Source organism: Papilio polytes, unplaced genomic scaffold (assembly GCF_000836215.1).
Source record: "Papilio polytes unplaced genomic scaffold, Ppol_1.0 DF824024.1, whole genome shotgun sequence".
NCBI classification, from domain to species: Eukaryota; Metazoa; Arthropoda; class Insecta; order Lepidoptera; family Papilionidae; genus Papilio; species Papilio polytes.
This window is the reverse complement of record NW_013525180.1, coordinates 937,319-964,395: the sequence shown is the minus strand read 5'-3', so window position 1 is coordinate 964,395 and position 27,077 is coordinate 937,319. Positions and strand designations below refer to the sequence as shown.

General features: G+C 31.3%; 5 protein-coding genes across 6 annotated transcripts in view; 2 read left to right on the top strand and 3 right to left on the bottom strand.

Moving 5' to 3' along the window:
• LOC106100917 (ecdysteroid-regulated 16 kDa protein-like) overlaps positions 1–394 on the top strand; it is a 4,544-nt gene extending 4,150 nt beyond the window's left edge. The window contains exon 2 of the mRNA XM_013279982.1: positions 7–394. Within this exon, the coding sequence (XP_013135436.1) occupies positions 7–305 (299 nt within the window). The 3' untranslated portion in view covers positions 306–394. The remainder of the gene's footprint in view (positions 1–6) is intronic.
• On the bottom strand, positions 1–12,122 carry LOC106101188 (ecdysteroid-regulated 16 kDa protein-like). The gene is made up of 3 exons (XM_013280336.1): positions 11,983–12,122; positions 2,441–2,551; positions 1–962 (listed from the first exon to the last, which is right to left on the bottom strand). Exons 1-3 carry the CDS (start codon positions 12,053–12,055, stop codon positions 682–684), a joined length of 465 nt encoding a protein of 154 aa, XP_013135790.1. The 5' UTR covers positions 12,056–12,122; the 3' UTR covers positions 1–681.
• Positions 12,123–12,681: 559 nt separating this feature from the next.
• On the bottom strand, positions 12,682–16,809 carry LOC106101014. Its single transcript, XM_013280083.1, has 5 exons — positions 16,567–16,809; positions 14,716–14,823; positions 14,263–14,340; positions 13,577–13,665; positions 12,682–12,913 (listed from the first exon to the last, which is right to left on the bottom strand). The coding sequence occupies exons 1-5, from the start codon at positions 16,631–16,633 to the stop codon at positions 12,719–12,721; spliced, it is 537 nt and encodes a 178-aa protein (XP_013135537.1). The 5' UTR covers positions 16,634–16,809; the 3' UTR covers positions 12,682–12,718.
• Positions 16,810–17,864: 1,055 nt separating this feature from the next.
• LOC106101125 (dimethyladenosine transferase 2, mitochondrial) lies at positions 17,865–20,596 on the top strand. The gene is made up of 7 exons (XM_013280246.1): positions 17,865–18,387; positions 18,498–18,639; positions 18,858–18,997; positions 19,060–19,209; positions 19,548–19,687; positions 19,806–19,970; positions 20,275–20,596. The coding sequence occupies exons 1-7, from the start codon at positions 17,995–17,997 to the stop codon at positions 20,438–20,440; spliced, it is 1,296 nt and encodes a 431-aa protein (XP_013135700.1). The 5' UTR covers positions 17,865–17,994; the 3' UTR covers positions 20,441–20,596.
• A 718-nt stretch (positions 20,597–21,314) lies between these two features.
• Positions 21,315–26,493, bottom strand: LOC106101124. 2 transcript variants are annotated; one of them, XM_013280244.1, is made up of 5 exons: positions 26,221–26,493; positions 24,745–25,949; positions 24,497–24,674; positions 23,858–23,965; positions 21,315–23,140 (listed from the first exon to the last, which is right to left on the bottom strand). In XM_013280244.1, the coding sequence occupies exons 1-5, from the start codon at positions 26,312–26,314 to the stop codon at positions 21,618–21,620; spliced, it is 3,108 nt and encodes a 1,035-aa protein (XP_013135698.1). In that variant the 5' UTR covers positions 26,315–26,493; the 3' UTR covers positions 21,315–21,617. The 2 variants fall into 2 exon arrangements, with proteins under 2 accessions (XP_013135698.1, XP_013135699.1); XM_013280245.1 differs by lacking the exon at positions 23,858–23,965.
• Between the last annotated feature and the right edge of the window lie 584 nt (positions 26,494–27,077).

The window sequence follows — 27,077 nt, the reverse complement described above, 5'->3', positions numbered from 1 at the left end:
TTGTCATTTCAGAACATGAGGTGAAAACGCTCGTGAACGAGGTTTACGCGAATATTGGGAACATACCCCTGCCGTTCCTCGGGGTGACTGGCGTGAGCGCGTGCCCGCAAGTGACGCGGGTCGACGGCACCCCCGCGCCCTGCCCCCTCGCCGCCGGGGAAGAATACGTCTACACCAATGTCTTTCCCATTGAGGCCTTTTATCCCACAGTTAAGTTACGCGTGCACTGGGCGCTAAAAGATGACCAACACAACGTCATCTGCTTCGAAGTACCCGCTGTCATTACAGCCGCCAGACCTAAATAAATTTTAATCCTGGAACAAACTATTTTAATCGATATTTTAACGTATATAACACTATTGTCATAGAATTAAAAAGGTGTAATTGTAAAAAATCTTTTTATTCATCCTTTTTTAATACAAATTCTCCCTATACTTGTAACAAAAATTAATTTTATTTTAATTGCGAACCTTAAAAGTTAAATATAGACAAAATATTTAATGTAAATGGATGTACTATTGAGATTCTTTTAATTATAATCACTTTTCCAGTCATTTATCAATACCTAAAATTCATAACTAATTAAGTCGATAACCCGAATTAAAACTAACTTAGTACAAAATAGAAATCTTATAGTATTTATAGCACATTTCGAACTTCTAGCTTCTAAAAAATTGTATACTATTGAACAATTTTCGCTGGAACTTCGAAACAGATAAACTCCTTGTTTTTGGATTGTAATGCCCAGCGAACCTGAACAGCTATCGTGGGATAGAAGCTCAGGATGGGGAAAGAATCCTTATAGATATACTTCTTGCCAGCTTTAAGTGGACAAGCCGCTTTCTCATCACTTTCCGTAAACACTTTATTACATATAGAGATACCGTCAACTCCGATGAAAGGCACGTTCACACCAAAAACATGAGCCGATACTTTGTTAATTATATCGTGGAAGTCGGTATCTGGAAAGAGAAAAATAAATAATTCTAATTATATTGTTTTTAGAAGTTTTCTTATCAAACATTCCTCAAAAAATTACAGTACAAACAAGACGTAAAAGTATGTTTTTTATAAAAAAATTTAAATTAATGCATAGATAATAGATTTTTATTACGATTATTGTTTAAAGAAATTAGTAACGTTTACGCAAACTAAATTAACAATGCATGCTTATAATGGATCATTATTCGTATGCCTTTGTTAAGTTTTATTTATTGTCGAAATAGGTTTTGAGTGAGGTAAGTATTAATCGAAGAACAAATGAAATTATTTCGTGATTACGTTAGATTTATAACCTTGTATCATGATATTGTCTCAACTTGAACCTTTGTTATATAGTTTTATTTATTCCAAAGGCATACGAATTCTGTGCATAACAGCATTAAAATTCTCGTCACACATTCGACAACCATTCATGTTAAACTATTTACTTGTTAGGGGAAACATATCAAAAATATACATGTGGACATTTTAGTGCGATTTTTAAACATGGTTCAGTTTCCATTGACGAAATACCCATACAAAGACATTAGCTTCTCTCCGCAACTCAATCTGCACGAAATTAAAAAAAAATATGTAGTAAGTAGCCTATGTGTTCTTCCAAACTATGTTTTACATTTGTGCCAAACATCAAGATCCGTTGAGCCGTTCCTAACGTCAATCCATCCATCTAAACTTTCGCATTAATAACATAAGTAAGATAGATGGAGTGTTTTATACAAGTTTGTCGTCTTAACGAAAGTCGATATTCGAAATTTTGTCTTGTAAATGGCAACACTGAATAAATGTATAAAACGTTCAGAGGTCTTTTCGCCTCGCTTTACTTTGGGACATGGACGATTTTTACATATCTTTTACTAGAAAGTAACCGACGTGTGCGAAAGTAATTTGGGGTATTTTTCAATTTCGAGATGATGAATCGCTTTTAGAAAGCTATGGTTCAATATCAGTTATTTTAAGGAGCAGAAGTCATCAGAAGATATGTTATATGAGTGTTTTGTCACTAAAAATTCTACGCTATAAGTATAAATGTATTTGTTTACGGATCGACAAATGTCACAAAAATTTATGTACGTAGTAATGTAACTTTCTTTCGATATACTCCATTCACGTTTACATAGAACATTAAATGCAAACCTGTTTGAGTATGCTATTATTTACCATCGTAGTTGTCAGTTTCTGATGATTAAAATATATAGAAGCCGTCGCGCAGTCGTCTTACAGGAAACTATTTATATTACATTAATTATTTCTATTACAATTTATTACGCAAATAAGAAGGACAAATGCTCGAAGTCAGGACATGATAGCAAAAAGTTACGTGACTTCGCCAGGGAACTGCCATTTTGCATAATTTTTTGATATAATTATGGTTTACTGCTTAAAATTTACTAGTTTACTTATACTTTTTTTAAGGTTGTAAGTTAATAGACAAATTTACCTGGTGTAAACTCAATGGTGATGAACTGCTCTGTTCCCTTCTTTAATTTGCACGGCAATTTTTTGCAGGGTTGAATTTCTACTAGGCTTGCTATTACACGCTCAGGTCCTTCTGAAAATTTAAGTTTAAAGTTTGTTAGTCTTTAAGACATGATATATGGTATATGGCGCATTGGTAAAGTCCTAGACTTGTAATTTAGAGCTCCGGGTTCGATCCCTGTCGTGTTTCTTTCCTACTCCTACGGAATGGAAAATCGAAATACCAATATTAAGATTGTTTGAATAAGACCATATTAATAGTAGTGGCCGCCGAAGACCTAGCCACATCGGTTCGCGATGCCCAGGGTAAATGTAGTTACATTCATAAAAACTGGTTTCTTGCCAGACATGCTCTAGACCAGAATTCACAAAATAAAATATGTAGACAATCATTTTTTTACAACGAAGTATTTATATTTATGTCGGTAGTCGATATAAATGACACGTTACTGTAAACAAGTTAGTCTTACTGTGATGTTTACCTTATTTACCTAAATCTAACTATATTAACATTATAAAGAGGATTTTTATTTTGTATTTAATGAAAAACCTCAACAAACACTTGTCTCATTTGAAAAATTCTTATACTACTACAAAGTGACATTAATATTAGGTAACACAAACTATATTCATCTTTAATATTGTTATGGAAATTATATTAACTATTATAATAAAGCGTAAATAGTTACACACTTCTTTGTTGCCTAAGATGTCAGCAATTACAGCATATTTTTGACTAATCTTTTTTTTAATAAAAAGCCCTACACTTACGTGACGCTTTAGGCTATATATTTTCACGCCATTAAACTTAGGGATTTTTGGATAAAAACTCTAATATGGGTGTGTGTGTATAGTGACCAAAGTTGCTGCCAACATCAAGGAAGCAAAATTGCCATGCTTTGTCATCATGTCATGTCTGTCATTTTAACATTTGCAATTGTATTTGACAAATGTAATCAATAAAACAATTTTCATTATTTCATGCGGATGAAGCCGCACGGAAACAGCTAGTATCAAATAAAAAAAGTACATCGATCAGTGCGTCCCGGTACCGGTAACTACCGCTAGTTCTAAATAATACAATAGTCTAAACTGGTTTAAGTGAATAATCTGCTAATTTATATATTATGCTGTCCAAAAATAACATACCATAAAATGTCATCTAAATATCATCGCAGAAGACTTACTTTTACTTTATGAGGCAAGATGACTTTTGCATGCATATAGCTATACTCACCTTGACTAGTTATCTAGAACAAAATGTTCACTCATGATTGGTTTGCATTGCGAAATGCAAACAAAACATAAAAAATGATAGTCTGGGACGCAATCGTTGTAATAAGTTAACTACTAAGTATTCTATTGTACTAGTTAAATGCTAATTTATCTTGCAAAGTGAGCATTCTTACGTGTAGTAGTAACGTTAGAAAACATTTAGTTTACAAAGAAAACCTGATTACAATTAAAGTTAAGTTAAGTTAAGTTAGTTTAAGTTTGCTATCTAAGTTAATGTTGAATTTCAGTAATGATGTTTGTCATATTTACTTATAGATATAGATGTTTTTATATTACAAGGTGGCAAACGAGCAAGCGGCCACCTGAATCCGCCAAAATGACGAAGCGACCGCTGCCCATAGACATTCGCAGTAGCGGATACGATGCCTACCCTTAATCGACGAAGGAGGAGACGCACATAAAAAGGACAACATATTTAAGCATACGTTATGTGTCAAGTTTATTTTTTATTTCCCGCTTGTCTGATTTCCTGTTATTTTGTACTCTACCGCAGTTCTGGGCCATAGTCGTAAACTTAATAACACCGAAGTAATAAACATTATACGTAACATTAACTTAAAGTAAACAAAGTAAACATAACTTATTTTATTTTATTTTGTCAACTTGAGGATAACAACTGAATTATTGTTTCCCCTATTAATTCTTCGCTAACTATGTCACTCGTTATTTTACCATTTAAAGACATACAAACAGTAAATTTGAAGGATTCTCTCATTTAATGAATGCAGGGGGATATAAAATTCAAAGTTTTTTTTTCTTCATTTGTTGATGAGTATTTGTCTATTTGGATATTTTTTTATTAAAACAAAAAAACAAAGGAAAAGCACAAAACTAGTAAAATGTCAAAATCATTTTGAAATGTTGCATTTTGGAAGACGGTTTGACTTAAATATCTAATACTGCATCAGACGGAAATTTACGTCTCATCAATTAACATAAAGCTATGTTAAGGTAATAGTTAAACGTTACGTGTAACTCGTTAGATAACCGGTTGTCGCATGATTAAGCTGTTTCTAAATTGATAACAAATCCGGTCTGTCTCACAATTAAAGCATCGTGATGTAATTTAAAGGATAACATGTAAACGCTTCGTAATTATTACTTAGAGAAGAGGTAAAACTATTAATAAAAATTAAGTGGTATAAAAAATTAAAAAGATGACCACTTGACTATGGCATTTTCATGACGAAGTGAAACGTGTTAGAGGAAATTCTTTTGTTTCATAGTTGCCACCTCGAAAGCACTAAAATGTAGCGCAAGGAACTGACAATAACTTTCTACATCTCTGCCTTGTAACGTATTTATTATTATCATCTCTGACACCTATCTTGAATATTTGCGTGACAGTTGCGAGAACATATTCGTAACGTAATCGAAAAAAATGTATGACATATTTTGTATATACATGTTTATGTCCGATCAGGACGCTGAACATATCTAATACTTTTATCCATTACGTTACGAAAAGATTCTCACGAATATTTTTGATTCCCCTTTGTTTATAATGCTTAAATTAAAATTTTATGTATTTCATAAGCTCACCAAGAACACATAAGTAATGATGTGTAATGTTATTATTAACTTGTAGTGGCATTTACAAATTATACATGACCGCAATACGTAATCATCAGTAAGTAAATAATATTTGTGCATACTTTTTCAACTTGTTCACCTTGACCTCTACGGTAAAAGATTTACTGTAAAATTGTCCTTCTCAAACAGAACAAAATATAAATTTAAATTACGTTCCTATTTTTTTTTTGTAAAAAATTTAAGATACTGTTTTTCCTTATAACTTTATGACTATCCAAAAAGTAAAATAATTGAGTACGTTTGACATACATATATCAGGTAGATACTGTCTTATGGCCAATTTCCCAGCTACTTTTAACCATTCGTTAGTGTTTTTGGTTCAAGAATTTCATGAAATGCGTCCGGAACTACGTAACTTTCGCCCGCGACTCCGTTCGCGTGAAATTAACAACAAAACAAAAGCAAGTAGCCTATGTGTTCTTCCAGATTCCAGACTTTCCTCTACATCTGTACCAAATTTCAACTAAGCCGTTTAGGTTACAAACTCTAGCAAACATCCATCCATCCATCCATTTAAACTTTCGCATTTATAACATGAGTGAGATTCGTAATTATTGTAAATTGGTCAACTACTGTCCCTCTGTTCCTAAAACGCTATATAGCCATGCGTACGGCTTGACAAACACTTAGTCATGCGTGAAACTTGACGTTGCTTTTATGACTAGATTTAACTAAACTATCGCACAACTTTTTAGTCGCGCTTTGATTCATATGAGCTTATATAAAGGTGCGCACACTATTTTAGTTGTGCAACTAAACAGTTGAATTGACTGCTAAACAATCGACATTCGCTCAACAACTGTGCGATATAACTATTTTAATTTAATAAAGAAAATTTCCATAACTAAGTAGGTTTTTTGTTAGAATAATGCTGTAAATCAAAATATTTGAATTTATATTTGAATTACTTTAATTAAAAAACGGTAATAACTCAAACTATTATATAATTATGATATGGCAAGTATAAAATTAATTGTTAAACTTGAAACTAACTTTTGTTCAAATTATTAAGTTAGGTTTATTTGGTATACATATTATTTTCTATTGTGTCTGCTGGCATATTTCTTTACAAGAGTCTTCATTTGCAAGATGCATTTTATTTAATTATCAAAACAGATTTATAATAGTTATTATAGAATGGACTAACCTACTTTTCGCTTTTTTATTGCACTATCTTTTTGCGGTAGCTAAACATAGGCTAACTCTACTAAGAAAGAAGCATCGATCGATCGATTGATGAAATCTTCGATTAGTCGGTAAGGCTTCAAGTATTTGCATTCCCCAATGGACACTATGTTACGACAGCTTGCAGTCTTACCAAATGGACGTTTTTCCCGAAACCTGGAGCCGATATACAAATCCGTACAGACAGACTTTTAGACATACCCTCGAAAAAAATAGCTTTCCGTTAGTCGGACAAGAACATATTTCAAAGTTATGCGCGGTTCACACTATGTCAGTACAGTTGGTCAGTAGCAGTCAGTAGACTGACAATTAACTTGCACAGTGTGAACGGTAACTGCCGTCAATGACTCCGTGCAATCTATGACTGGCCGTTGCAACTGTCCAACTGTACTGGCAAAGTGTAAACGGACATTATCCACGTTATATCTAGAAAAATAAAGCTAGGTGTTTTTCTGGGCAACAAAGTCATTCTAACCTTCAAGCTAGTTATTTGAACATCAATATTAAATGTATTTATTTATTATACAAACACTACAATAATGTCTGAGTAGGACTTTAACCTTACACGTGTCAGCTTGCGTCCTCTTTGTCATGTTCTTTGAATAATGATAACCAACTCCAAAGTAATAATTACATAATATGCTTCTTATTCAATTAGCTTCCTATTGCTGTACATACTTTGTTATGAAATATAAAAACTATAGATTAATACAACTAGTTTCATATTTTTTATTCACAAACTACGTACAATTATCTGATAAGTTATGTACAACAATCAAAATTAATGTAGTTTTTACTTATTCATGTTTTTTTTTAAACACATCGTATCGTGTAATTTATTTTTATTTTTAAAATATAATCATCTGATAAGTTTCGTTCAATCAAATTAAGTAGTTTTTACTTAGGATTTTTTTGTAGAGCAAACGGATTTCGCATTTTAATTCTGATTAGTTACCTAATGATTATTTTTATGTGGTTAAGTTTTAAAGAATTTCCGTCATACCTATAATTGCTACTTCAAATGAGAACAGCTTGTACAATACGATGTAACTAGAAGCCTTTCGAGTTCGAAGCAGAATTTAAGTCGTTGCATCATAATAAAAATATCAATTCGTGCTGCATACATAAAGATTTACGACGTTATTTTATTTTGTTATATTTATGCATAGCAAAGGATTCATAGTAAACGAATATCTGAATTAATATCGATTTTTTTTTTGCTATTAATTTTTATTTTTTTATTAAAAAAGTCTGCGTTTTAATTACTAATGCTATTAGATAAATAATCTCGTATTATATTTATAAAATACTCAAGTTACTTGCTGCTTGCTAACACATCAGCTACTTTATCCAGAAAGTATATACTTAAAAATAATGAAGTGTTCTGAAAGTAAAAAATTAAACAAATAAAGGTAAAGTCGTATTTTCCACGTTGTGAAACCGTATACATGTAAGTTTTTAATTTTTATCTGTAGCGGGGGTAATTCAGAAACAAAAGTCACATTACTTAGATACTTCAGGTAGCTTAAGCATCTACAAGGTCGATACAAAAATAGATATTTTGTTAACATACAATCACTTGATACCACTATTTAACGGACATTTTTACAAGGTTGAGACTTTTTTGATATAAAAACAATTTATACAGTGACTCCATAAAAGCAAAATAATGTCAAACTATATTTGGCGTTCATACTAATATTATAAATGCGAAAGTTTAGATGGATGGACGTATGTTTGTTAGGGTTTGTAGCCTAAACGGCTGAACGGATTTCGCTGAAATTTGGTATGGATGTAGAGGATAGTCTGGAAGAACACAAAGGAAGATTAATTCCACGTGGACGGAGTCGCTGGCGAAAGCTAGTTAATAAATAAAGAGTTAAGCTAGTCACAGTAAGAAGTTTAGTGGAAAATTAAATGTTATTAAACATAAATAAGTATTTGATTTAAACGTAATTTGCAAATAAATAAAAAAAAAACAAAAAATTCATCATTATTAAAAACAAGGGTTTTTTTTCTGGTTTTTGACGGAAAACTTCTGCTATGAATTTTTATTTTACATTTTTACATTAATTAAGTATTTACGTAGCTTTTGCACTGTTGTTATATTTGTTACGTGCAAAATTTTTTAATAACTGTAATTCATTAGTGATATTCACAATGCAGTGCAAAACGCAGACTGACCACTTTAAAATGAGTAGGTATACTCGGGGAAAATTGCGGTGTTCCAGCTTAAAACCTATAATCGTTTAAACATTTTGAAAGGAGACGTTGAACAAAAACCAATACAACGGAGTAAATAAATGTATCTGTACGAAATAAGTCAGTTAGTGATATATTTTTTTTATCCCTTAATAGTTATTTATAAAAAGAGGCGGAGTTTGCCTCTTTGCAATTAACAACGCTTTTCCAAAGTGATACACCGCGGGTTTCTGCGACTGTACTTAAAAACTGATGATACGTCGTCATTGGCGTACCTACCTATATAAAATTATAATCGGCTTGGCTTTTTCAATGTCACATAATTTGGCTTCTATTTTTTAAAACTAATATATATTTAGATTAATTTTTATTTTAAATTAGCTTACGCCCGCGACCCCGTCCGCGTGGAAATTAAAAAAAAAACAACAGTGAGTAGCCTATGTGTTCTTCTAGACTACCCTCTATATCTATGCCAAATTTTATTGAATCTGTTTAGCAGTTTAGGCTGCAAACTCTAACAAACATCCATCCATCCATCTAAACTTTCGCATTAATAATATTAGTAAGATTTCATTGGCGTATCCAGGATCCAATGTATTGAGGGAAGTTTATTAACCAGTAACCTAAGAATGGATAAGTTTTTACATGCCTTCAGGCAAGTTAATAACGAGAACATCTCGCTTAGACCAGTAAAAGTATAAGTGGCCATAAACATTTAACTACCAGGTCGACTTTTCAAAAGGGTTAATGAAACGACTAGAACTAGCCACGCAGCTTTTAGTAAGGGTCATTGCACCTTGCAATATCTCTTCGTATTTAATGGATTAAATAAATCCAACGTTAAGTATTGACTGATTAAAATACGCTTTACACAATAAGATAAAACACGCTACTGCCTAAAGTCTAAGTTAATTCAGATAATTACTATTTATAACAGCATTTAACAATACTTTTTAATTAAATCAATATAAATTTACTATGTATTATTTAATTGTATTAATAAAATGCTATCATTTATCAATATTGTTTTTGCATTTGACATCTAATGAGATTTTGGTTGTTGTCATCTTATTTATAATTAAGGTACGACTTTTACGACCTGCACAGAAAGTGGAAATCTAAGCAAGCTTAAGGAATAGAGCAAATGGAGCGGGCTAGTATGTCCAGGAGGCATAACGTCTAAAATAGTTTAAATGATACTAAGCAATAAGAGTAATTATCTTCTGTGCGCTATAAATAAAACATTTTTTTTACGTGATTATCTAAATTAGTGATCATAACATTATTGAAATACAAAACGTACTGTCTATTGTAAAATTTTACAATACGCTATTAAGCTTTTTTGATGTTACTTCACAATCGATTTATTAATGAAAATAGGATAGGTCTATAAATATAAACAATAAGAGCTATTGACTTAAGAATTTTATATAATACGTACGCATACGCATGACTTTGACATAAAACATAATAGTAAAAATAAATATAGAGTATTAGCTTTCGCACGCGACATTCCGCGTGGATTTAAAAAAAAAACAAAAGTGAGTAGCCTATGTGTTTATGCAGACTATCCTATACATCTATACTAAATTTCATCCGTTCGACCGTTGAAATCCGTTCAGCCGTTTATGCGCTAAACTCTAACAAACAACTATCCGTCCATCCATCTAAACTTTCGCATTTATAATTTTAGTATCTTACTAAAATTAAGTATTAAGTAAGATAATATAAGCGTTATCTAAGCCAGAGATATAATCGTTATACCATTATGAGTCTCACTGTTTATAATTGATTTGATCGGTATTACAAAATGAACATCTGTGCGATACTTTGTTATTTAATTAATTAAACACAAGCAAGTACTAATAACAAGAACATTTACTTTACTAGCTTTCCCAGGCTACTCCGTCCGCGCGAAATTAAAAACAAAACAAAATTAAATAGCCTATGTGTTCTTGCAGACTATCCTCTACATCCATGTCAAATTTCATCGACATCCGTTCAGCCGTTAAGGCTACAAACTCTAACAAACATACATCCATCTAAACTTTTGCATCTATAATATTAATAAGAAGGAAGTTTTATCGAACAGTGGTAGTGCCTGCTTTAACATCTTAGTACGAATGGGCCGGCACACCCGGTGTAATACCACGACCACACAGACGACAGGCGTGAAATGGAAGCAATTCCGTGTTTCGTCTGATGAGTGTGATGCCGGAGGCCTAATTTAAGTCCCTTTCTCTATACCACCCTTTTCTTATTAGGAGAGGTTGGGAAGGGGAACTAGATTTGACAATGGAGGAGATGCATAGGGAGAGAAAATATCCTCTTTATGTGCGTCTCCTCCTCCCTCGTGTAAGGGTTTGCCACCTTATGTAAATAAAAAAAAATCTATGTGTGTTTTGTTTCCCGTATTACTTAAATGCGTGTAACTTGTATAAAATCAATTTTTACCATAAATTTTCTATTTTTTTTTGTAATACCTATATGTTATCTATATGTTACAAAGATTTTACCTCCGAGAAAACATTGATTAAAAATGCTATTAATGAACTTGAATTTACAGACATTGTAGACCTTTACTATGACCTAGTATGTCTAGATGTAGGAAATGTAATTCCTTGCTTACCTTACATCTAGGTTTCTCATAAACGACGTTTATGAAAGGTTTTATTACGAACTTTTATAATAATTTCACTTCTTTTTAAAATATGCATATTTACTGTAATTTCACTACAACACTTTCATGTTTCTCTTTTTTTAGAAACATTAACCAAGAAATAATTATTATTTCTTGAAGAAATAATTATTTCAATCGATATATCATGACTATCTGAAAGAGACAGTAATTTATGATCTTTACGAAACCTAACTTTTATATCATTATGTATAAGTTTGGAAAGTGCAATATTTATAAAATTGTTCATAACTTTTATATGGAGTACAATGATAATTATTAACAATAATACAATACAAAAATGTTATATGTGTTTATACAATAGTTTCCTAATCTGATTGGAACTTTACAATGTTTTTTGTTACTAAAATTTGTGTCGTAATTTTTATAAGGTGTCGGCATAAATAAATGTAAATAAACACATGGCTCAGGAATAAAAAGAAAAGATAATAATATTGAATAAACCACTATAGAGGAATTGTCTATAAAATACATCGTCGATGCCAAATGAAGTTGAAAGCGGGTTAAGGTGTTACGTAAGGCGTACTCACCGGAGCATTGTTGCACTTCAGTGGCGGCGGCAAGGGCCAGCGCGGCGAACACGACCACACTCGATAGTATCATGGTGTTGAATGACAGCTCCGCTAAGAGGAGGAGTATTTTGTGCTCAATTCAGTGTGTTGCTCACGTTCTGGATCGAACGATGTTCAACTACTTATACGGGTTTTAAACATGTACACGTTTTCTTCCGCACACACTCAACTTAATCTTAGTCATTTGTAGTCGATAATCGATTGACTTTTGTTATTTTTTTACGTTAACCACATTTTAAGACAGAGCACTGTATTGTCGCGCTAATAATTGTAAAAGCGGTGTACCTACGACGCAATTAGAATTGTAATGTAGGTAGTTTCTGTTTATTGAAGTTGCATAAAGTGCCTACAATAAGAAAATAGCAAGCTTTACGATTGAGTTCAGGCCAAGAATATTTGTGTCAATCGTTGTTGTCTCGAAATATAAAAAAAAACAAATAGCAAACTTATAGTTTATTTACAATTTATCAAAAAAAAAAACAGATTTATAAATAAAACATAAATTAATGGATATTCCTCTACAAAATTAAATACCCAGATCTACGCTATAATTTTTTTTCACGTATACATATTATTATATGGTCGAGTCGTTCCAAAAATAAAATCCTCAAAATGTTAATATAAAATTTTCATACAATAAATTGTTAATATGAGACATTTTTATAATGAGATCTGCTAAGTTTTTTTTTGCATATCATATTTGTGTTACATTCCAATTATTTCTAATAACATTGTTGATTTTCTGGTAAGAAATATTATCTCTCGATTCAATATTGAAAGTGCGAAGATATTTTTGTAAGGGAGTTTGTGTTTGTACTAATACTGAATAGCACAAAACTAATCTATCTTCATCATTATACACCTTCCACTGCAGGAATCCTCGCTGGTTCTGAAATATTATTATTAGTTACAATATTATAACTATACTGTTATGTTTTGTTAGACGCAACGTTTATTGCTTCATGGTAAAGCCCGCTATAACATCTCCGCATGAAAGGTCGGCTCGCCCGGCGTAATACCACGACCACACAGAAGACAGGCGTGAAGTTGGAGCAATTCCGCGTTTCGTCTGATGAGTGTGGTGTCCTAGGCATAATTTTAGACCTTTTTCCTCTCCACCCTTAGGAGGAAGGGATTGGAAGGAAAAGTGGATTTGACGACGGAGGAGACGCATAGGTAGGGGAAATATCCTCTTTATGTGCGTCTCCTTCTCCGTCGATTAAGGGTATGCAGCGCATCTGCAATTGCGAATGTCTATGGGCAGCGGTCGGTTTGCCATTTCGACGGACACAGATGGCCGATTGCCAGATTGCCACCTTTTAATATAAAAAAGGACAAGCTGGACCGATGAAATACTACCAGACTAAGATATACAAAATCTGCACCGAAGACTGTCTAACTGTATTAATCACTCGCGTGCGAAAGTCAGTTTTTTTATCCCTTGAACCATCTGTTTAAAACATTTTTTTGTAATGTATTCTGCGTCTCGTTTCTCAAGCAAGATGGAGTTTCCTTAACTAAGAATAAGCTGTTGCTAGTATTTTGTATTTACCACAGCGACATTAGTCGGCACTGTCATCACACTGGTGTATGACGTCACGGCATCAGACCTTACTGGGCAATGAACTGTTGCACACGGCTCTGAAAATATAACCTAATTAGTTACCCCCGTGCTATATTGAAGATGCTTTTAAATTACTGTGCTACTTTCTATAATGACGTCAAGGTCTTACTAATATAAGAAACTCGAAAGTTTAGATGGATGGATGGATGTTTGTTAGAGTTTGTAACCTAAACTGCTGAACTGATCTCGATAAAATTTGGCAAAGATGTAGAACATAGTCTGGAAGAACAGAAAGGCTAATTAAATTTGTTCTATTTTTTTAATTCCTCTCAAACGGAGTCGCAGGCTAACGGTAGTTTTGATATAAATTACAATAATTGTGTTTTTATATTATTGTCAATTTAATTATGGGTAGGAAGCTGTTTGTTTTATAATTTATTATTTATAAAGTAAGAAATCTATGGCGGCCTTGAAATGAAACTTCCTACTCAAAGATATTTGAAATCTGTAGGAATATGACATGGCCTAAACCAGTTTAAAATAAATTAAGACTTCATCATTTAATTGGTTATTAATATGTTTTTTTTATAAACATGATATTAGAAGCTTTGTTTGTCTGTAACGGGCATTAGGATTTCTGTATGATATATGTTTCTTTATCTTTCAAATCATACCTGGTGTAGCGTAAGTTCTTAGAGTTATAAAGTTAATGTTTAAAAATACATCTTGATCCAGCTTACGGGACTCGAACTCTGGAACATAAGGACAAAATTGTTAATGGATATTGGCAAATTTTAGATATGGCATAATCTATACTAATAAAGAGGAAAGATTTATTTTTTGTATGTATTGGAATAATTCAAAAACTACAGGGCCGATTTTAAAAATTCCTTCACCATTAAAAAGCTAAGTTATCTGTGAATAACGTAGGCCATGTTTTCATTTTTTTTAACTTCACGGAGACTCGACAGACTCGAGCTGGTCTGGTCATTAAATAGACTGCACCATCAAAAAAAAAGGCAGTTATAATAAATCCTTTTTCTCTAACAGTAGGCAACATATTAACAGCAATTCTTATTATAGATTTAATTATTTGACTAGCTTGCCGCATCCATTAAAAAACTTACCAGAAACAAAATGCATTGTAACGGGAACATGATCCCCGAGAGTGATGTAGCATGGGAGTCGTCTACCGCATCCATTTATTTTCACTTCGTGTAACTCGTACGCCGACCCTAAATATGTATTTTTTTAATTATCCGTAGCGGTCAAACGTCATTTAGATGACGTCAATTACACAATCTTATCTATTCGAAATGTGATGTTGGAGGTAATCATATGAAAGGTTAATATTACGTGAATCATATCAATTGATAAACAAAACAGATTTATTAATCGCTTAATCCTTCATTTTAAATCCTTTTCTCTACGTAAGTAATACAATAATTTGAATGTCTCATTTACTAGAAATCATACATTTAAATTCAGTACCAGCAGAATGTGAATTCATCTTCGTATCTAACCTCAAAATTACTCCCTTTTATCATTCAAATCCAAACATAGACAATGCTATATGTGCGTGCGATTTAATTGTAACAGTCCGATTGATTAGTTAAGGATTTTAAAAAGTAACGATATTAAATGACACCTATTTTTAAGTTGTCGATTTTTACTCTTTATAAATAAACTAGATTTCTACATTTAACCGTATTATAACGATAATGTTTAAATACGAGCACAATAAAAGAGTAATAAAACGTAATCCACTTTGATTGCTAATCTTATAATCACGTTTGTGCAGTACTATAATATATGTATAAACCAGTTTACAAATTAAAAATAGCATGATAAAAATGTTTAAATTAGAAATTACAGATTATATCAAGACTGTATTGCTTTGTTCTATTATCAATCTAAAATTATATTCTTATCTCATTTTATTTGATAATTATAATTAAATTATGAAAATTTAATTAGTTGTGGTTTCATTCTTGTCTTGTTTCGTTCGTAGTTTTGTACATGAGATGAAAATGCGTTATAACGTTGATATTTGATTGAATTTGTGTAATTTAAGCATACATTTACATATGCGTAAATACCGATAACGGAATGAAATAGGTACTTTATATCTTAGTCATGTGTATTTGTAATGTATATATACATACGGCATTCATATTACATTCACTATAACTGCCTTCCTATCGAAGACATACTGTTTGGAATTCTAATGCAGATCTGTTAACGCATGCTATTATTGTGATGGACTTTGGTTTGGTGAGTCGCACAGGAAATCATTAAATAGACCAAAGATATCAATTTTACATATATATTCAAGTAATGAAATAACCATTCAAAGGAAACACATAATAATGAAATGCACCTACGCCTAAAATAGATTTTGTATCAATCATTGTCATTTTTTTTAATGACAGCCAAAACGACAAAATACTTGCTTAGACAAAGATACAAATTCATGTTCCGATGAAAATAAAGACGCTAGCCTATATTTAGTGTTGTGTAAACAATTTTTTCTTATCCGAGAGGGAAATAGTTGTTACAACATAAACGTTTTTTTTTTATAAATACAAACATGGGGATTTTGAATTCGAATCCCGGAAACCTTAATTATATTTAGTGCAGAATGACTGCGAATTTACGTGAAAATTTTACTAAGTCATCAGTCGAGGTTTTTATATCGTTCCACCCCTGGCCTATGAACACATATAAGAAGGACTTTTATTGACCTAATTTTTTATCAACAAAATCCATACCTTATTTGGCCTTAACTTATTGTAATGTTTTTATTTATGTTTATCATGTTTTTATTTACTCAACAAACATCGTACTTATAATAAGAAAAATATTATCGAACCCAAACATGTTCGCTATAGGAAGTGGTATTTGAAATAAACGGTTCAAAGATTATTTCCGGTGGCGACGCAGACACGTTAGTACATATTTAGGTCCAAACAACTTACCGCAGTCCTCAAATATCACGGACGCTGTGACGGTAACAAAAAAATATTGCAGTAACAATAAAAACATTTGTATCCGTTTACAACCAACAATAAAGTTCAATAATACTGGATTTTTAACAAAGAGGCGAAAAGGTAGCGATCGCGTATCGACTCAGATAACAATATGAATAATGAAGGCAAGTAATTATGATTGCATTTATTTGATCGTGATGTGATTACCAGCATAGCTTATCTTGTTATTAATGAATTTACTTTTACATATCAAGAACAAAATATGCAACATTTTACCATTTACCAAGTAACATAATATTGTTGCATAACAAATCTACTTGATAATACTGTGCAGAAATGTCGAATGCGCCAATATCATGATTTATCAAAAAACATTTTTACTTCGTTTAAGATATTTTGTAATACTATTAGCGAAAAGTCTTTAACTGTGCAAATGTTATTATTCGCCTAGGAGCCACCAACAAACATATTATTGCTGTTAATCTATCTAATAGATCTCCGGTGAGGTTTACCTACTGTAGTTGAATGAATTAATCATAACCGAATTATTTATCTACTTTTAACACCTGGATACTAAAGATTTTATAGCACGATAAGATTTTATCACAACCGATTTTAAATCAAATAATTTGCTATCAGCAATTAAAGTATGGAGAACTGATTACTATCTGATTTTTGGTTACTGGAAATACCAAAAATACAAATTTCAACTTGGCTTAGAATCGGATTTACTTTCTTAGTAAAACGAGGTAATAATGATCAACTTTTGATAGTTTTTTTTCTTAACATATTATTCGAGTAACTAATTGCTATATGGCAGATAGTTTGCTTTGCATTAGCAAAAAAGTTTTCCAAAATACCAGATGTTATTTTTATAGCTATAAAATTTGGATACAAATACCTCTAGCGTATTTCTAACATTTCTTTTAAGATCTAGTACTGTTAAAGGCTTAAAGGCGTCTAATTATTCTCATCATCTCAATGATTTTCCTTACTTAATAATTTTGCATCGCCTTTACCACAATGAGTCAGTACCAAGATGTGGGTTACTTGATTTATTCAACTAATTTTTATTTCTATATAGTTGAGTAGTTAATTATACATTTAATATAAGACTCCGAAACTGGCGGCGAAAAAGCAACAATAACTTCTACGTATTCTTGCGTAAAATTCAAGAGGTCTAATAAAACAAGAAAGTTGAAAAGTTGAATCGGTGGTTTATTCAACTAGTTCGTTGAAATTGAAACATGCATCCCTAGTTACTTGTCGTATGTCATTGTCAACTGTCATCTGTCATCTGTCTAAAAGATATGTTATTTGGGTTTTCAAAAGCCTATTTTATTTATTTTTTAAGGTTTAGCAAGATAGTGCACCAAACGTTTTCTATCTAGTAATATTATTACCCTTAGATCTAGAATGGGTTGTTTGAAAAGATTTAAAACTCAACACAATTTAATTGTTCGTAGTTTGAGGTTATGCTATTCAACAGGTAAAGAAAAATTGGAAAAGCAACCTAAACTAGCTACAGATGTTTTGAAATACTTAGAAAATGACACAGATTACAGTAAAATAATTGAAAAGCTACCTAGATCTCTGTTAAGGAAATACAAAACGCCAGAAAGTATGTATTTAATAAATACAAAAACTGCAAGAGAAATAGCAGAAACTATAAGAAACCATGTAAACGAAGAATCACCGGTAGTTGAAGTGAATCCCGGCTTAGGTTACCTAAGTAAAGAATTATTGCAATGTACAAAAAACCACATTTATCTGTATGAAACTTCAAGTCACTTTTCCCCACATTTAGAAGTTAGTATGCTTAATATATATTCCAATTAAAATTTTGTCTGTTATTTATTTTATTACAAATTTCGATTTGCTATTTCTCTTTATTCAAAATAAATACAAAAATTTTACAGGCATTGCGAAATGAAAAAAGTAAAAGACTTACATACAAAGTGGCAGATTTCTTTGGAATGTGGAAGTTAGCATTTCAGGATAAGATGGATGGAGGAAACCGACTTACAGAATTATTGGGTGATCTTGCATCTAATGATAAAAGTAAGAAAATTTAATAACATGTTTATCAAAATATATCTGTATTGATAGATATTATAAAAAAAGTAACAATTTAATAACTTAAAGTGCTGTTTGATGTAATTTATTGATTTTCGAAATAATATCAATGTTATCAAAAAAGAGCCATAATTAAAATCTTGCTTACTATAGCCCAAAATATACTGCGGATCAGAAATTATAGCTTTATTTATTTATTTCAGATAGGATCATAAAGATTGTTGGTGCGATGCCAGGTTTAAACTTTGTAAAACATCTTATTTACAATATAGTATTCAACAATGATACAGACCTGCTTGGCAGGACTGACCTGTTCATAACAATGCCAGCACATCACTATAGAGTAAGTTGGTGAATAAAAGAATATTATAAATATCTTGAACAAGTTCTGACTAAAATGTTCAGTATCTTACAGATATTGATATACAAGAAGGGAAATTCAAAACAATACCGGCATTATTTCAATCATTTTTCGATTGTAAGGTTTTAATAAATGTGCCTAAAGTACACTATTTACCTTGGACTTATCCACCCAGTGGAAAAAAAGCTTTAATGGTATGTATAATGTATTTTAAAAATATTAAGAACCTGTCCCACCACTGGCTGATAGAGGCTCAGATAGTTTAAAAATGGCATCCCTGTCAGATAAGGGAACAAAATCTCATATTTTACATGTTGGATTGTTATCAGACAATTTACAATTTGTTGGGCAGGCCCTTAAAATCCATTTCATAATGTTATAACTTATTTCCATGACAAAAGATTTAGTGATATTACTTAAACAATAATTCTTTTGTAAGAAAACTGGTGTTTCACTTTTCTATTGGTTCTATACATTATGATTTTTGTATGAAATGTTATCATGCAATTAATAAAATTATATTACTTTACAGATGGATGAGTACAGTTTGTGCTTGGTCAACATCACTCAGAAGGAGAAGTTACCTTGTCCTGCAGATTACTTACCACTTTTATGGTATTTTTTAAAGCCACATATATGTTCAAAAACAACTAAAGTTATACCTATGTTAGAGTAAGATTTGAGTTTTTTTTTATAATTCTATAAGTTCACTTTCATAGTAACAATTTACATTCCAATATCACATACATGTTTTAAGAGCATTTTTTTTTATTCTATTTTACTTTTTAAGACAATGGATTCCTGGTTGTGGAGTTTGGTTGATCACAGGACAAGATCCTCCGGATTCCAATAAACTGTTATGTCCAACTAGTGAGGATGCCCCACTACCACATATGACAATATTTACCGAATTTGGTGATCTCAATTTGAAACAGAAAATTACTGTCTTCAAGAGGTATTATTATATATTGTTTTAGTTGTAGTTTGCCAAAAAATTATGTACTTTAAAATATTTCTAACGAGCGTTTTTTATTGAATAAAAAAAGAAAACTTACTGATTCTCCCATATTATGTTTAAATTTCATCTATTAGTAAGAAATGTTCATCCATCCATCCATCTTTAAAGTTGCATTTGTAAAATTAATAAGATTAAGTATCTTTAGTCTTTTACTTTTATAAAACGATGTAATTCTGGTTAAAATAATGTAATTACTAAATAGTTTGATTATGGAAAGTAAATTGTATGTTTTTTTTGTCAGATTTATATCATGGCCAGAATTTGAACAATGTCCGTTCCGAGTGACAATGGAAAGTAACTTACCAAAGTCTATTTCGCAAATAGAGGATGACGATAAGAGAAGACTGAACACTCATATAGATGATATTGAAGAGTCGGATGGTGAAACTGAAGAAAATGAAAAATAAAAACCTCTCAATTATGCAACATGTTTATTTCTTTTAACCAAATTAAAAAAATCTGAATGTGCAGTTAACCAAACACTATATATTGCAATCTATTGTAATAAATATATAATTACAGGCACAAGCAGATACATTTAAAATAAAATTCTTCCTTTTGTCGTTTTGAAGTTTTAAATCAATAAATTTCATATCTGATCACATTTGTCCTTTTATTTGACAAGTGATATCTGGTTAAAATTAAATAAATAAAAAAAAAATGTATTCATATGATTTATTGATCGATTTTATAATAACTAACCCTAGAAGGGTTTTATATTAGTGCATTGAAGTTATAAATTTAATACTTTGATATACGAAATTTCAATAATAATTACACTTGGACCACTTTACAGGTGTGTCAGACAGTAAATTAAAAATTAATGAAAAAGATTAACTTCATATATGATTTTCGGATAAGGATATGTGAAATTTATTCCATTTAATAAATATTTTTATACACGAGGATAAGACATGGTAACGGGTGAAGTTTTATTTAACCATCTGAAAATTGTGATGATAATTTATCCTACACTTTTATACATTTTTTTACAATATCGTTAAACACCCTATATACAAACAATTCGTAATTTACCAAATATATTTATATTGCTTTTACCAAATAGCAGTACAGCACTGTCAATATACCTCGACTTCTTTACACTTTTAATAGTTGATGCGTTTTTGTACTATACAGGGTGAACATTATTAATTGTTATAATTTAGATTTAAAAGAATTTCGTTATTACTTTATGTACTGGAAAACATTAGATTTAAAATATAATAAACGCAATTCATTTTTTTATTTACTTACACCAATTTTAGTTATTTTAAAAATCCAACAAAATATAAATTTGCTACATTTAAATGCTAATAAAACAGTAAAAAGTTGAATTCCATATAAATTCAAAAACGCATCTGCTATAACTACATTTTCTTTCTATTATATTCGCATCTTGAATCCTATTAGAGCTATTTACCTTACATAATATCCTATGTTTTATAAATATTGATACATTATATACCTGGATTCATTTTATATAACAATATAAATATTACAATCTAAAACCACCACCCTATTTACATAATACTTATTACATTTCTAATTAAGTACATATTTAAAGATTTTATGTATATGTTGGCGTTATAAATTTTGGAAATGTTTATCATTGTAAGTCTTACGACTCGATTTAGGTGTTATATAATTTAATGTTGGAATGTCTAGAGATATTTGATTGTTTTTTACATTTAATTTATTCAAATTCGATGATTTCTGTAAGCTCAGATTCGTGTGAACGTTTAAACTTATCGTATTTAATCCATTTTGAGGTTTGATACTAGTACTAGAAACAAACTCCGTCCATTCTTCTTCGTCGCCGAAGATCGGTGGTTTCTTTGTCGATGGTTTAGGCTTACTGGATACGAATTCCCCCCAAATATCATCGTCTAACACTTCATTACGAACTGAGTTCTTATCGGTATGAGCTGGTGAATTAACTTTACTTTGACTGTTGGAACTTATATCACTTTTCAAAGACGGAACGGTTTCCACTGGATTAAATCGTGATAAATCCTGTAAATCTATTCCAGGATTAGGCCAATTGATTTGTGAGTAACTCTCCAATGATAGAGGTTGTAAAATCTGAGCTGTATTGTTTCGTGAACTGCTTGTAGCCGGTACAGGTTGTAAAATATTCGGCGTATCCACGGAATGTATAGGTGAATTATTGACAAAACTGTCCCGTACGTTTAACATGCTGTTATTATAATTTTCAGTCGGAAAATGTGGGACGTTCTTAACAAACACATCATGTGGCTTTGTTATTTCGTTTTGATTAATTTTACCGAAATCAGAAAAGGCGTTATCAAAATTTGATTTGCTAGAAGATGCTTGATATGTTATTTGGCTACTATCTTCGAAAGGTTTCGAATTAACACTTTGAGGCACAGTCGGTGCGGATTGAAATGTTTCAAATTCATCATCATTGACCTCTAAATTAGAGTTTGTTTCTATAAAGGACGAATCATTTTGTTTATTTAAAACTATTGGTTTTTCTTCAGATTTGTTTTCTTTTATTATTGGTGTATTATTTTTGTCACTTTCCCACGTTGCATTGGAAACGAAATCTGAGAAATCGTCAAACGTTTCTTTAACTTCACCAGGGTCCGGCCAATTTAATGTAGGCACGAGTGGCTCGAGTTTTATAGGCTGTAATAATTGCGGTTGATAAGAGGCACCAGTTGGTATTAAATTTTTAGAATTCCCTGCATTACTTTCATCTGACACTGTATTAGAATTGGAATCTTCTTTTGGTGGTTGAACATTTTCTGTTGTACTTTTGAAATCCTGAAATTCCCAATAATCGTCGTCTTCTAATTTAGGAGAGGTTTCATCAGCTGTGATTACTGATGGAGACACATTGGTGACAGGCTGATTTAATAAAACTGGTGCGACAGTATCGTAGTGTATAGTTTTGGATCTCGGTGTTTCCGAGTCCGATGGTGTGAATATATGTGTATCTGGTAAACTGATTTGACGTAAAGGCTGAACATTTAATGATGTTGGATACACTTTATCCAGTTTCGCAGACATGACTTTTTCAAAAACTTCCAAATCAGTTGTAGTTGTTTCCGTAGTCGAGACATCGTTTTCAGTGTTGTTGCAAGCTAAAAAAAAATCTTTTGTGAATCTCATATAAATATATCACGAACATTTTAATATCGTTAGAATTTCATGACAAAACTTATATTAAAAACTTAACTTGCAAATATATCAATGTTTTTATTTCTTGCTATTCATTCTTAAATTATTGAACCTAAATCCGCAACATGAAACATTCAAAATTTGCATTGTCTAATTTAAAAATATTCGCACGTTAAAAGCAGAGACAATGGTACATTTTTATTTCCATTTCATATGTTGAATCTTAATTATATAATTTACATACATGGTTGTTTCAAACAAAATAAGAAAATAAATTATATCTAATTTTCAAGTACACCTAAAATAGTTCATGGTGTATTATTTTTAATTAATTCAATGAATAAGAAGAAGGGATGTGTGATAACAAACAAACAAAGAAAAGCAATTTTCATTATTTAGTAAAAAAAAATTGCATGTAATTTCAGATCGTGTTTCTATTTTAGTACCCATTACACATTGCATACCTTATTTTCAACTACATAGTATGCTTATATACAACCCTACTGAAGGCGCGAGCTTACTCTATGTTGGAGTAAGAAGACCTTAGTCAGAAACTGGCTCAGTATGCATCAACCCGGTGCAGATCGGTCCACACTGATCTGGCGCAGATTGGTCAATATTTACTGGTTTGGTGCGGATTGGTTTACTTAATCTATATCATTTAAAATTAGGTGACTTACCATGTGAGAGTAATTCTGAAATTTTGAGTGTGGAATGTTTGTGAGCCATTTGATCTAAGGTAGCCATTAGGTGTTCAAGGTCTAGTAGGAGGGTCTCAGCGTATGTGACTTTGGGTGGGATGTTGGATCAAGCAGATAATGTAAAGTGGATGATGTTAGTCCATGTGCAAGACATGCAAAGAAATTTTACAGTGGTGAATATTAAAAAGCTTGATATGTTAGTCACGAAATATTTCTTGGATCATTAAGGCAAATTTTCTAGCTTGTGCCTGTGATATTACCTGTATAATAAACCTTTTACTTTAAATAGCTAATATCCTAAATTCAATCTATCAATATACATGAATTTAACAAATTTTAAATCATTTTAGTAACACAAGAAAATGTCACTAGCACATAAATATGTTACTTTCACTTTTGTAAAAGTAACTAAGCTTATTCATATTAATTAAATGTGTTATACTTTTACATATTAATTAAAGATTTTAATTTTTATTACTTTCAAACATTTATAAATTTACTCTCACATCTTACCTCAAACATATTATTTCAATCTCATTTTGTTAAATCTAGCAATAAATAGGCAATCTACAATTGCTTTCTATATATCACATTTGTATTATAAAACAATAAACTTACATTCTTGTCCATTTGATGAGAAAGGGTCCACCCAAGTATCACTTTCTTTATTTATAGATTTTTCAGAAGGATTTTCCACATTAGGTAAAGTTGACACTTGCTTCTGTGGCTGAAGGGGTGCCGCACTCAGATTAACTGCATATTTTGGCATATTGTAATTCCATTTAGGTCCAAATAACTGTAAAATAAACAGTTGATTATTATAAAAGTAAAGTAAAACCTAAGTTCTCATTAAGGAAAAGACTTACGATATTTCTTGAATCTATACAAAGCGCTTTCAGCAGACTTTTCTGTCCTAATGAATTATTCCAATTCACCATATAGGGTTGCCTTACATCTGTGTCAACTAAATGGCCCCAAGTCTCATTAAGAACTGATTCTAATCTTCCAATAAACTCAGATTCAGGTTCTGATATCTCTTCTTCGAATATTGTAGAAAAAATATTGTTAATACTTTCTAATACTTGATTTTCGTTTTCAGATGAATGGAAATCTATTACAGGTACATGTTGATCTATTTGAGTATCAGAATCATCTTTCACAGCAGATTTTGTACAGGATTTAAAATCATCGAAATCTCCAAAATCATCACCATCATCATTAATTTCATTGGTTACACAAATATCTTTGTGATCATTGATAACATCTAAATTTTTATCATCTACATGTAAAACTTCATGATTATCATCAAAGTTTGCTTTGAAGTCACCAAAATCATTGCTTGGAGTTTCATTTGTCCATGGATTTTCAACATTTTCAACAACAGTTGAAACATTGTCATTGTTAGCAAACTGGAATTCATCAAAATCACCAAAATCATCAACTGCTACATTCCCTTCTAAGTTTTCTATTTCATTTTCTATATTGAGTTCATTTTCTGATTGAATTTGAACCTCTGCTTCTTTACTCTTTGCATCCAAATTTGAGTGAAAATCATTAAACTCATCATCCCGTAGGTCATATGTTTTAGACATTTGTTCTGAATCTTCAACATCATTAGCTGAAGAGTTTTCTGGTGTTTCTGTTGTACAAATATTGTCACTTTGTATTATTACAATATCTGTTTCAACAATATCACAATTGGTAATTGATTTTTCACCGGAAACTTTTTCATCTGGTGAATAATTATAATCACTGCTATCAGCATCACTATTTTCATTAATGATTTGAGGATTTAGTTGTTCTTGACTTATTTCTAAATTCAAATCTTCAACAGCAACATCTTCCAAAGTTAATTTATCATTTAAATCATTTATGATAGGTGTTATGTGCTCAGTCTTTTTATCTTCCACTGTAGAAATCTGTTCTGTTAAGACACTATTCAAATTATTAGCAATATTTATAGACCAGGCACTGTCTTCAATATTTACTGGCTTATTTGTATCATACATATTATAATTTGAATATGTTTGATAATCATAACTATTACTATCTTCATCATCATCCTGTGATACTAAAATAAAAACAATAAATGGTAAATGTTCATTCCCTACTGTAAACAAAATCAAGGTCTTGGTTACATTTTAAATATTTACTTCTTACAATAATTTTAACCTTATCAAATCCACGTAATGAAAAAGGCTTACCAAACAATGCAGCCTAAAAGATTAAGGAAAATGTAAAAGATTGACACATATTAGTTCATGACATTCACACTTACACATATGGTATAACCGATGAACAAGACGCATAATAGTCATAAGTTTGCTAATGTTTATACTTACAATTGTAATTCATATCAAAATCTTCAGGGTCTTTGTCATCTTCACACTGATCGGGTGGTGGAGGAGTGTTGCAAACAAGAGGAGGAAGCGACATACTTGCCCAGACCACTGCACCACTAATTTATATATATGAAAATGTTACATACATTTGAAGATTCGCAATGGTATAAACATTAAATACTAAACCTTATTACGCCACATAATAAATTAGATATTTTCAAAAAGTGGACAGCTGTTCATTTTAATTGACAGTATTGACAGTACTTCTGTCAATTTCAGCAGCCATATTACCGTTTTTTTTATTGAATCTATATTTATGTTTGCCATATAAATAAAATAGCAATGTTAGTGCAATAATTTAAATTTACATACGTTCAATTCTTCAGACCTAGCTTACCTCTATCGTACATCCTTTCCTTTGTGTCATTCATAACTCATTAACATTCCATTCTATTCTTATCGAAATTGTACAGGCCTATAAAGTGTCGGTGTCGGGTGTAAAGTCTTAAAATCAACCTATTGAGTTTAAAAATTATAGGTTTTTGCCTGGGTTTAGGTCATGAAACATTGGATTAAATCCTGACTTTCAATTAGAAAAGTTTTGTTCTGGGAGCCTGAGCCCTGGGAGCATTAATTGTTTTCAATAACCTGTGGTGCGTGTCTATGATCAATTGTCGGCTGTCGTCGGGTCGGCTTACGGCTTTTCGGTTTTATCACAGAGTACTTTGTAACATACTGAAATAGAGACCAATCTTCGGCCTAAAATTGGGTAACACGAAGAAAAGCGCCATCTGTATTTCATAGTTTACAACTTTCTTTCTTTCTTGTTTTGTTTTTATTTTTTTTTAATGAAATGG

Excerpts from the sequence above, each read along its gene's own strand:
- LOC106101125 (XM_013280246.1), top strand. The coding sequence starts at position 17,995 with ATGGGTTGTTTGAAAAGATTTAAAACTCAACACAATTTAATTGTTCGT. Across the intron at positions 18,998-19,059 it reads TGCCAGCACATCACTATAGA|TATCTTACAGATATTGATAT; the intron begins GTAAGTTGGTGA and ends TAAAATGTTCAG. Across the intron at positions 19,210-19,547 it reads GTGGAAAAAAAGCTTTAATG|ATGGATGAGTACAGTTTGTG; the intron begins GTATGTATAATG and ends ATTACTTTACAG.
- LOC106101014 (XM_013280083.1), bottom strand. The coding sequence starts at position 16,633 with ATGTTTTTATTGTTACTGCAATATTTTTTTGTTACCGTCACAGCGTCC. Across the intron at positions 13,666-14,262 it reads AAGAACTTACGCTACACCAG|AGCCGTGTGCAACAGTTCAT; the intron begins GTATGATTTGAA and ends TTATATTTTCAG. Across the intron at positions 12,914-13,576 it reads TGCCGACTAATGTCGCTGTG|AACCAGCGAGGATTCCTGCA; the intron begins GTAAATACAAAA and ends ATAATATTTCAG.
- LOC106101188 (XM_013280336.1), bottom strand. The coding sequence starts at position 12,055 with ATGATACTATCGAGTGTGGTCGTGTTCGCCGCGCTGGCCCTTGCCGCC. Across the intron at positions 2,552-11,982 it reads TGAAGTGCAACAATGCTCCG|AAGGACCTGAGCGTGTAATA; the intron begins GTGAGTACGCCT and ends TTAAATTTTCAG. Across the intron at positions 963-2,440 it reads CACCATTGAGTTTACACCAG|ATACCGACTTCCACGATATA; the intron begins GTAAATTTGTCT and ends TTCTCTTTCCAG.
- LOC106101124 (XM_013280244.1), bottom strand. The coding sequence starts at position 26,314 with ATGTCGCTTCCTCCTCTTGTTTGCAACACTCCTCCACCACCCGATCAG. Across the intron at positions 25,950-26,220 it reads TTTTGATATGAATTACAATT|TATCACAGGATGATGATGAA; the intron begins GTAAGTATAAAC and ends TTTTTATTTTAG. Across the intron at positions 24,675-24,744 it reads GTATAGATTCAAGAAATATC|TTATTTGGACCTAAATGGAA; the intron begins GTAAGTCTTTTC and ends TTTATTTTACAG.